Genomic DNA, 11992 nt, shown 5'->3' on the forward strand with positions numbered 1-11992 from the left:
GACAACATCAGTCTGATCTTGTGAAGGATACTGGACACACATGGGTTAATAATACATAGACAACATCAGTCTGATCTTGTGAAGGATACTGGACACACATGGGTTAATGATACATAGACAACATCAGTCTGATCTTGTGAAGGATACTGGACACACATGGGTTAATAATACATAGACAACATCAGTCTGATCTTGTGAAGGCTACTGGACACACATGGGTTAATGATACATAGACAACATCAGTCTGATCTGGTGAAGGATACTGGACACACATGTGTTATTAATACATAGACAACATCAGTCTGATCTTGTAAAGACCTTTGGACAGGAACATTAGATAATCAGTTATAGACACCAGTAGGAGTGTGCATGTCACCACCAATAGAATCTATGCCCCAATATCTGAGCCAATAAGAGAATGGACACTAAGCAAGACAACACGATTCATAAAGTGGAGTGACAATGATATGTAAGGATCAGACTGTATAGACTATATTACATGTATTTAGTGTATTATTGGGGCGGCAGGGTAGTGGTTAGAATGTTATGTAAGGATCAGACTGTATAGACTATATTACATGTATTTGGTGTATTATCGGGGCAGCAGGCTAGTGGTTACAATGTTATGTGAGGATCAGACTGTATAGACTATATTACATGTATTTAGTGTATTATTGGGGCTGCAGGGTAGTGGTTAGAATGTTATGTAAGGATCAGACTGTATAGACTATATTACATGTATTTAGTGTATTATTGGGGTGGCAGGGTAGCCTAGTGGTTAGAATGTTATGTAAGGATCAGACTGTATAGACTATATTACATGTATTTAGTGTATTATTGGGGTGGCAGGGTAGTGGTTAGAATGTTATGTAAGGATCAGACTGTATAGACTATATTACATGTATTTAGTGTATTATTGGGGCGGCAGGGTAGTGGTTAGAATGTTATGTAAGGATCAGACTGTATAGACTATATTACATGTATTTAGTGTATTATTGGGGTGGCAGGGTAGTGGTTAGAATGTTATGTAAGGATCAGACTGTATAGACTATATTACATGTATTTAGTGTATTATTGGGGAGGCAGGGTAGTGGTTAGAATGTTATGTAAGGATCAGACTGTATAGACTATATTACATGTATTTAGTGTATTATTGGGGTGGCAGGGTAGTGGTTAGAATGTTATGTAAGGATCAGACTGTATAGACTATATTACATGTATTTAGTGTATTATTGGGGCGGCAGGGTAGTGGTTAGAATGTTATGTATATAAAGTCTAAATGAATTCACAGGTTCAGGTATTGGTGAAATATTTGATTCAATATTTTCCACAACAGTTAATCTGTATAGACTGCAAGAACTTTGAAATTAAGTTGTTTTCAAGTCATTATTAACAACAACCCGAAAATAAATATTTAAACCTTTCAACTAAAACCAAACGTATATTTAACGTCGGGTATAGTCTTCTTTTCAACGTCTTTTCATTACATTTAGCTCGGTGGGATAGCCCAATGTCAACACACAGTTTTAAAGTGTCCAAATCAATAACCAATATGCAGAAACCATTTGTGATATTGAAAACCTAAACATAAAATATACTATCTGCACAAACATCTGCAACAATAATCATATTACTTGTATTTTTTAAAACAAGCACCTTTTAAAATGCACAAGCACCAGAAACACTGTTGTTTTGACAAGTAGCAATAAATCACTGATATCAATTAGGGGGGAAATCAGGTTGTACGTGCTGTTGAAACTAACACAACTAAAAAAACACATGGAAATGGGAGATATATTTTACCTCACTGGTTAGAGGACAACCTGCAGAAGACAGTCAGCTACATTTTGGAGTGATGCATTTAAACTTAGAGGTCCCTAAACAAAGGAACGAAACACTTATTTGTCATCACTCATCGATATCATGTTGAAATCATTTGCGTGAGAGTGGGGAGATGAGGTTGCATGTCATGTTAAAACTAACAGCTCAAAAACCAGATGTAAATCTGGGAATAATGTGTACATCACTGGTTAGAGGACAACTTGTAGAAAACAGCTAGCTACATTTTGATTCAAGTGGGTCACCAATGCTGTAAGTGTAACACAGCTCTTTTTTTGTTAGTCACTTTTTGTTAAATCACATAAATAGTACTGGATTAATAGCCTGGATTTTTCCATGAGGTTAATATCCATATCATGCTGAAATCAATAGAACAGGGGGCAAACGTCTAGTGTTCTACATTGTGACATTATTAAAATACTCCTTCTACTATGTTAAAACATTCTACATTGTGACATCATTAAAATACTCCTACTACAATGTGAAAACATTATACATTGTGACATCATTAAAATACTCCTACTACAATGTTAAAACATTCTACATTGTGACATCATTAAAATACTCCTACTACAATGTGAAAACATTATACATTGTGACATCATTAAAATACTCCTACTACAATGTTAAAACATTCTACATTGTGACATTATTAAAATACTCCTTCTACAATGTTAAAACATTCTACATTGTGACATTATTAAAATACTCCTACTACAATGTTAAAACATTCTACATTGTGACATTATTAAAATACTCCTACTACAATGTTAAAACATTCTACATTGTGACATTATTAAAATACTCCTACTACAATGTTAAAACATTCTACATTGTGACATTATTAAAATACTCCTACTACAATGTTAAAACATTCTACATTGTGACATTATTAAAATACTCCTACTACAATGTTAAAACATTCTACATTGTGACATTATTAAAATACTCCTTCTACAATGTTAAAACATTCTACATTGTGACATCATTAAAATACTCCTACTACAATGTGAAAACAAGCTACATTGTGACATCATTAAAATACTCCTACTACAATGTGAAAACAATCTACATTGTGACATCATTAAAATACTCCTACTACAATGTGAAAACATTCTACATTGTGACATCATTAAAATACTCCTACTACAATGTTAAAACATTCTACATTGTGACATAATTTCATTGATATCATGAAACAACTCCTTCATGTATGTATTTTCTGATGTTTGATCAGAGATCTTTTATCAGAGTATCGCTTGTCACATTGATCACAGCTATGAGGTTTCTCTCCTGGGTGTGTTCTCTGGTGTATAGTCATATAGCTAGATGTAGTAAAGCTCTTCCCACATTGACCACAGCTATAAGATTTCTCTCCTGTGTGTGTTCTCTGGTGTACAATCAGATGGCTAGATGTAGTAAAACTTTTCCCACATTGATCACAGCTATAAGGTTTCTCTCCTGTGTGTGTTCTCTGGTGTATAATCAGATGGCTGGATGTAGTAAAACTCTTCCCACATTAATCACAGCTATACGGTTTCTCTCCTGTGTGTGTTCTCTGGTGTGATACCAGGTTGCTTGACTGAGTAAAACTCTTCCCACATTGATCACAGCTGTAAGGTTTCTCTCCTGAGTGTTTTCTCTGGTGCGATAAGAGGCTGCTTGACTGAGTAAAACTCTTCCCACATTGATCACAGCTATACGATTTGTCTCCTGTGTGTGTTCTCTGGTGTACAATCCGATGGCTAGATGTAGTAAAACTCTTCCCACATTGATCACAGCTATAAGATTTCTCTCCAGTGTGAATTCTCATGTGTACTTTTAGTGAATTTGATCTTAAGTAACTCTTCCCACAATCAAAACAGTGGTGAGATTTCTCTCCTGTGTGTACTCGCTGGTGTATTTTAAGTTCTGATGAAGATTTGCAACCTTTCCCACAGTCAGAGCAGAAATGAGATTTCTTCCCTGTTGGTCTCCTCTGGTGTTTCTTGAGGTGTTCTGATCGGGAGGGACTCTTCTCTGCCTCATCAGTTTCATAATGTTGTTGAGGCTCCCCAGAGGATCCACGATAGTCACGTCTCTCTCCTGTGTGAACAACAAGTCAGACAGATGGTTAAAGGCCCACAACAGCAGAAATCCACTGTAAAAGGTGATGCCAACAGCATAGCCATGATATTGTACAACAATTGACGTCTGTAATGAATGTTAAAATTATTTTACAATTGTCTTAAGACAGTCAAGTGAGCAACAATAGTTATATTAAATCAAATGTATTTATATAGCCCTTCTTACATCAGCTGATATCTCAAAGTGCAGTACAGAAACCCAGCCTAAAACCCCAAACAGCAAGCAATGCAGGTGTAGAAGCAGGGTGGCTAGGAAAAACTCCCTAGAAAGGCCGAAACCTAGAGAGGAACGAGGCTATGAGGGGTGGCCAGTCCTCTTCTGGCTGTGCCGGGTGGAGATTATAACAGAACATGGCCAAGATGTTCAAATGTTCATAAATGACCAGCATGGTCAAATAATAATAACAGTAGTCGAGGGTGCAGCAAGTCAGCACCTCAGGAGTAAATGTCAGTTGGCTTTTCATAGAGAGTATCATTAAGAGTATCTCTACCGCTCCTGCTGTCTCTAGAGAGTTGAAAACAGCAGGTTTTAGTATTTGATTTTTTTCCCGTCCTAGAACATATACAGCAACACCTCCCCCATTGGCATTCCTGTCTTTATGTAGATGTTATATCCCTGTATTGCTCCTGCTCTATCAAAGGAATGATCTAAGTGAGTGTCAGAGGTGGCCAGTATATGAATGTTATCCGATGTTAACAAGGTATTGATTTCATGAACCTTATTTCTAAGGCCACATATATGAATAAGGGCCATTCCTTCTTCTTTCCTGGGCAGCTGACTGAGAAAACTAATACAAATGAAAACATTGTTTGGCTACTAGTCGGTCATTTTAAAGAGCTGATTGGTTCTCTACTTGACACCAACAAACACCCCATAATACCTGTCCCTCTGTCCTTCCTCCATGGTGACAAACAGTTCAGCAGACTACTAGTCGGTCATTTTAAAGAGCTGATTGGGTCTCTACTTGACACCAACAAACACCCCATAATATCTGTCCCTCTGCCCTTCCTACATGGTGACAAACAGTTCAGCAGACGTTGAGTCCTCCTGGCTAGGAGACTATTGCAGCTCTGAGGGTGGAACATTTATTGACAGGAGGGAGAGAGATGACTCAAGGACTAAACTATATAAAGTGGCATTATACGCCACCGGAGTTGTTCATCACATTTAACAAACCAAACATTGAAATCCCCTTATAGAAGGTCAAGTAAAAAACCAAACCAGTCCGGGTATCAATACTGGTATATGGTCAAATACGGTATACCGCCCAGCCCCAAGCCTAGTTTAAAACTATCCTTTTGACCTTATGGATGGCCAGTCCTCGTATTCATAGTGTAGTGAATTCAGGGGGAAGCCCTGAGCTGAACTCAAACCTGGTCCAGCGACTGTCAAGCCAACACTTTATAACTGTTACACCAAGATGTGTGAACTTCTTGACGAGGTCGCTAGGTTTTGGGTTAAGGTTGCTACAATAGCTTTCTTTATGAATGTGAGAGTGGTTACATTTCTACAGCCCCCATCCCACAGCGGTTTACCAAACCAAGTCTCAGGCAGCCATTTTGTTGCTGTTTAAATCCTAGGTTGTCCCTTTAAAAAAGCCAAATCAATCAATCAACCAATCTGCAGTTCAAAACAATAACAAAGATGTCATTCCACCACTGTTTTGGTCATAAGATGATGGATGGGGCTGGAGAAATGTAACTACTCTCAAATTCATAGACAGACCTATGGATGCAAGGACTGACCATCGATGATATCAACATTATAGTTTTAACCATGTTGAAGCTATACAGTGTTGGTTTACTATGTTTCTAAACATTGGCGTAAAAAAAGCTTGTTTGGGGTTCTGATGGGGTACAACAGTTGAACTAAGCTCATGAGGCATGTGTTATATTCTTCAAGAATCAATGGCTATAAATAATATAAATGTAGCAATTGCATATTTCCCCTTTAACACCACACATCAGTTCAACAACTGCAGTTTGTTCCTCTGGTTTTAAGACAGTACTTACTAGTGTTAATCACGGCCCGGTTTCTCAAAACCATCTTACGGATAAGTTCACCTCCGAACCATAGGAGGCCTTAAGATGCGTTTGGGTAACCGGGCCCAGATGTCCAGTTTCCTCCTCTTCGTCCTCTTCCTCCTTTTTCGATGTGACAGTCATCTCCCCCTCCCCCTTTTTCACTCCAAAAACGGCATCCTCCTCTCTCTCTGCCTCCTCTTATTTTACTGTAACATCCTCCTCCTCTTTCACTCTGAACGAGTCTTCCTTTTCTTCCACAGAAACGTCTTTCTCTTCTTCTTTCACGGTAACAGCCTCACCCTCTACTTCTTTTTGTATTGTAACATCCTTCTCTTCCTCCTCCTCTTTCAGGAGAGCTTCTTTCTCCGTCCAGAAGACCTCTTTTTTAGCAGGAGAAGAGTAGCTTAGTGAACTCATGGTCGGGGATGTTCGCTAGCTAGCATTAGCAACTAGCCTAGTTCTAAGCTAATTTAGCAAACCAGCTAGCTGACAAACAACGTAATTATATAATTAAATGGGCCAACAAGTACATACGACAGAAGTGTGTTTAAAACACAGCGACTAATATACACCATAACAGTGTAAAGACCGTGAATGTTGTAGCTATGTTTGCTAGAAAGCTACTGAGGTGTCTGACTAACTGTTGTTGTTGAAGGAGCGTCCCGTCCACAGCATTATACGTCACACTGGCAGCATCGCCTGAACCTAAAAGACGCACATCGCCATCTGCTGCCTGGAGTGGGCAACGCAGCTGAGGAACCAAAAGTTTATTTTTCATGTATTTCATAAAAGTTGATTATTATATTAAGTCGTTCAAAGAGAAGCATGTGTTGATTGATTCGTGTTTAATGAGTGATAATTGAAAACAAACTTTAGACCCACTACATATTTACATTGAACCATAGTTCTGACATGGATCATTTTGACCCCAGAGACATATCTTTTATCAGAGACAAAATGTGGTTTATTCCATTTTTCATGACTTTGTCAATCAACTTGTTCTTAATACATCTAAATCATGGTTTAGTGTTTCTGTATCAATATGGACTTTTAACAAACTCAAATCCTTTGGAGTAATTTTGACTCCAGCCAAAAGCTCCTTTGATAAATAGGATGTTTATTTCAAATCAAAATCAAATCACATTTTATTGGTCATATACACGTGTTTAGCAAATGTTATTGCGGGTGTAGCAAAATGCTTGTGGTTCTAGCTCCGACAGTGCAGTAATATCTAACAATTTCACAACATATACTCAATACACACAAATCAAAGTATTTGAATGTAGGTTTCTCTCTAGACATGATCCATCCCACCAGAGGGTGGAGGGGCACCTGTATCAGTGGTTTTGACCAGATAGACACCTGCAGACACACAGTATAGTGCCTCCCATGTACTCTCCTAAGATTGGACTTTTCTATACCACGTATCACATGACTGTGTACAAAACTGCCAATGGTAGAAAACTCTGCCAGTGTAATACAGTGCATTCGTTAAGTATTCAGACCCTTCACTTTTTCCACATTTAGTTACATTACAGCCTCATTCTAAAATTGAAGATTTTTTCCCCCTCATCAATCTACACACAATACCCCATAATGACATCACAATACCCCATAATGACATCACAATACCCCATAATGACAAACCAAAAACTGTTTTTTAGACATTTTTGCAAATGTATTTACTTAAGTATTCAGACCCTTTGCTTTGAGACCCGAAATTGAGCTCAGATGCATCCTGATTCCATTGATCATCCTTGAGATGTTTCTACAACTTGATTGGAGTCCACCTGTGGTAAATTCAATTGATTGGACATGATTTGGAAAGGCACACACCTGTCTATATAAGGTCCCACAGTTTACAGTGCATGTCAGAGCAAAAACCAAGCCGAGGCACAGATCTGGGGAAAGGTACCAAAAAATGTCTGCAGCATTGACGGTCCCCAAGAACACAATGGCCGCCATCATTCTTAAATGGAAGAAGTTTGGAACCACCAATACTCTTTCTAGAACTGGCCGCCCAGCCAATTTGATAAATCGGGGGAGAAGGGCCTTGGTCAGGGAGGTGAACAAGAACCCGATGTTCACTCTAACAGAGCTCCAGATTTCCTCTGTGGAGACGGGAGAAACTTCCAGAAGGACAACCATCTCTGCAGCACTCCACCAATCAGGCCTTAATGTAGCAATGATTAAATTGTCAACATTTATTTCAATGGACAATTCTGTGAAGTGTTCTGTGAAAGGTGTCGGCTAGAGATGACTTGCAGGAGCTTGCAGGGATTTGTAGTCTTGCATGTCGTCTACTTTGATGCTAATTAGCATTTTCAAACCCGAGAGTAAAGAAGACAAAAATATATTGATAAAAGTATTTGTATTTAGTATAGATCCCATTTAGTTCCTGCCAAAGCAGCAGCTACTCTTCCTGGGGTTTATTATGGATCCCCGTTAGTTCCTGCCAAGGCAGCAGCTACTCTTCCTGGGGTTTATTATGGATCCTCATTAGTTCCTGCCAAGGCAGCAGCTACTCTTCCTGGGGTTTATTATGGATCCCCATTAGTTCCTGCCAAGGCAGCAGCTACTCTTCCTGGGGTCCAGCAAAAATAAAGGCAGTTATACAATTTCAAAAACATTACAATAAATTCACAAAAAATTGTGCACTAACATTACACAAAGTGAACTCAAGTCTGACAGCCCAAACAAAAACACACATTCTCAGTCAAAAACACAAGTCAGAACACAGCCTCTCGATTCTCTCATGTGTTTTCAGGTTCTCTGACTGGGAAAAGGTCTTTCCACAATGAGAACAGTGGTATGTCTTCTCCTCCTGTGTATTTGTATGTATTCTTTCATGCTCTTTCAGGTACCTTAACCGGGTAAATCTCTCTCCACACTGGGAGCAGCGGTACATCTTCTTACCTGTGTGTGTCCTCTCATGCTTGTTCAGGTTTCCTACCTGGCCAAAACTCTTTCCACAATGGGAACATTGGAAAAGCTTTTCCCCTGTGTGTCCCCTCTCATGCGTTTGCAGGCTCCCTAACTGGGTAAACGTCATTCCACATTGGGAACAGGGGTAAGGCTTCTCTCCAGTGTGTATTCTCTTATGTGTTCTCAGGCTCCCTAACTGAGTAAAACTCTTTCCACACTGGGAGCAGTGATGTCGTCTTGCTGGTTTGGACGTCTCGGGGTCTGGTTTCCCTGAAGGACTCTTCCTGCTGTCAGAAGGAGAGTCTGGTCTCTCTCCTGTCAAAGACAAACAGATGATTTAATTAAACAGAGACCTGAATGAAACCTCCACATGATAAAACTTCCTATGATGTATAATCTAGACTAGATCCCTCAATCACCTGAAGTCAGTTTTCACAAGTATTATTAAAGCGACTACAAAATGCAGGTCTCTGTGTGGTTCTTAGTCAGAGAGGCCTACAGAATGGTCTAGAATGTCATTGTATGCTGTAGCGTTTACACCAGTCCAGCCTACGCTTGGCACTCTAGCAATGATAAAGTACTTTACGATAATGCAAAAATTAAATAAACGATTTGGTATCATTTTTATTATGGAAGATTGAATAAGTGTGCTTCAAACGGTTTGCTTGGAATGATTTGTAGCGTCTCGACTATCTGTGCATGAGAGTCCGTTCAACTCAGTTTCCCTGCCTGAAAAAAAAGTGTATTCGCGCACGCAAACTCAGGAAGAAACTGACCGCATTTTTGCGACTGTCGGCACACTTGACGGCAGTCAACAGTGGGCTAGGAATCGCCTCCAGTTCAGCACAATGGAATTGCAGTATTGAATGAAGGCAAGTCCATTCCGTGAGACATTTAAGTTGTGATTTTGCGTGTAAATCCATTGTTAAAGTTTTGTAGTTGGCCAGCTTGTTGATGGTATTCACATCTTACAGTGTAGCTTTATCAATTCCTACATTAATAAACGACATTGAAGCTCAGAACTTGAGTAGAATGCCGTTTTAAAACCACGCATCAGTTCAAAAACTATTTTCAAGACAGGACTTACTGGTGTTACTCAGATCTGTCTCCTCCTCTTCTTCTTCCCTCTCCTCCTCCTTCAATATGACAGTTATCTCTCCTTCATTCACACCAGAAAAAGTATAATCGTTTTCTTCCTCTTCTTTCTCTGTAACAGCCTCACCCTCTACTTCTTCGTTTACTGTGACATCCTCCTCTTCATCCTCCTCTTTCACGACAACGTTCAGCCAAATACCTTCTTTCTCCTTCCAGCAGACCTCTTTTTTAGCAGGAGGGCAGTAGCTTGCTGAGCTCATGGTCGGGGATGTTAGCCAGCTAAACTAGCTAGTTAGCGACTAGCCTAGTGATAGGCTCATTTATCAAGCCAGCTACCGTTCCCTGACTAAACGGAAATATGACATTAAATGGGGAAACTCGTTAAAAGACAGAATTATGTTTCACATACAGAGGCAAATATACACCGAAGCAGTCTGAACAGCTTGAATGTTTCCGCTAGGAAGGTACGGAGGTGGCTGACTAGATGTTGTTGAAGAAGCGTCCCGTCCACTACATTATACGTCACTCTGATAGCATCGCCTTAAAAACGCATATCGCCATCTGTTGACTGGAGTGGTTAACGCAGATAAATGTAATAGTCAGACAACTACAGATTTGTAATAAGTATGAATTTAAAACCTACTTCTACATTCTACCAACCCAACAGATGTTTCTACTACAGTGAATATTAACCAATGAGGTGGGTCTTTACACATTCTACCAACCAACAGATGTTTCTACTACCCCGCTGTCTGAGACGCTCATCCAGACAGTCCTCTGGGTAACCCCGCTGTCTGAAACGCTCATCCACACAGTCCTCTGGGTAACCCCGCTGTCTGAAACACTCATCCAGACAGTCCTCTGGGTAACCCCGCTGTATGAAACGCTCATCCAGACAGTCCTCTGGGTAACCCCGCTGTCTGAAACGCTCATCCACACAGTCCTCTGGGTAACCCTGCTGTCTGAAACGCTCATCCAGACAGTCCTCTGGGTAACCCCGCTGTCTGAAACGCTCATCCAGACAGTCCTCTGGGTAACCCCGCTGTCTGAAACGCTCATCCAGACAGTCCTCTGGGTAACCCCGCTGTCTGAAACGCTCATCCAGACAGTCCTCTGGGTAACCCCGCTGTCTGAAACGCTCATCCAGACAGTGGGCTTGCTTGTCATAGTCACTCTGTGTACCACAAAACCTGCGTATGCGACAGTATTGGCTGATGGAGAGGCTATTTACTAGGGGTGTAGGATGGAAGCTAACAGGGAATTCCTGTCCGTCGACTTCCTGTTTAGGTCTGTGCTAAAGCCACCCCTCTCCCTCTTAATCAAAATGTCCAGATAACTTGATCAAAGGTGAGGGTGAATTTCAGATGACAGAAGTCACATTTAGGTGCCAGGTGTAACTGAGGCTATAGATGCTCCATATCCATTACTTTGAGTGTTTTATATAATACGACTAAATGTGTTTCTGTGTTGCAGGGAGTCAAGAAATGGAACGGCAAGGCCACAGAACATGATATAAGAGGAGCTGTGGGAGACCACCTCAAGCCCCTGGTAGAGCCGGGGGTGGTGTTTACCACTCCACCAGCAGAGCTGTGGGAGACCACCTCAAGCCCCTGGTAGAGCCGGGGGTGGTGTTTACCACTCCACCAGCAGAGCTGTGGGAGACCACCTCAAGCCCCTGGTAGAGCCGGGGGTGGTGTTTACCACTCCACCAGCAGAGCTGTGGGAGACCACCTCAAGCCCCTGGTAGAGCCGGGGGTGGTGTTTACCACTCCACCAGCAGAGCTGTGGGAGACCACTTCAAGCCCCTGGTAGAGCCGGGGGTGGTGTTTACCACTCCACCAGCAGAGCTGTGGGAGACCACTTCAAGCCCCTGGTAGAGCCGGGGGTGGTGTTTACCACTCCACCAGCAGAGCTGTGGGAGACCACCTCAAGCCCCTGGTAGAGCCGGGGGTGGTGTTTACCACTCCACCACGCCTTCAGCA

General features: G+C 41.0%; 1 protein-coding gene and 1 long non-coding RNA gene across 2 annotated transcripts; both read right to left on the reverse strand.

Annotated features, from left to right (window-relative positions):
• Positions 1 to 1622: 1622 nt before the first annotated feature.
• Positions 1623 to 6647, reverse strand: LOC129855941 (uncharacterized). Its single transcript, XR_008759580.1, has 2 exons — positions 5979 to 6647; positions 1623 to 3924 (listed from the first exon to the last, which is right to left on the reverse strand). It is a non-coding gene; the product is annotated as an uncharacterized LOC129855941 (long non-coding RNA).
• Positions 6648 to 7117: 470 nt separating this feature from the next.
• Positions 7118 to 10510, reverse strand: LOC129855924 (gastrula zinc finger protein XlCGF49.1-like). Its single transcript, XM_055924036.1, has 2 exons — positions 10003 to 10510; positions 7118 to 9230 (listed from the first exon to the last, which is right to left on the reverse strand). Exons 1-2 carry the CDS (start codon positions 10268 to 10270, stop codon positions 8707 to 8709), a joined length of 792 nt encoding a protein of 263 aa, XP_055780011.1. The 5' UTR covers positions 10271 to 10510; the 3' UTR covers positions 7118 to 8706.
• Between the last annotated feature and the right edge of the window lie 1482 nt (positions 10511 to 11992).

Source organism: Salvelinus fontinalis, chromosome 5 (genome assembly GCF_029448725.1).
Source record: "Salvelinus fontinalis isolate EN_2023a chromosome 5, ASM2944872v1, whole genome shotgun sequence".
In the NCBI taxonomy this organism is placed as follows: Eukaryota; Metazoa; Chordata; class Actinopteri; order Salmoniformes; family Salmonidae; genus Salvelinus; species Salvelinus fontinalis.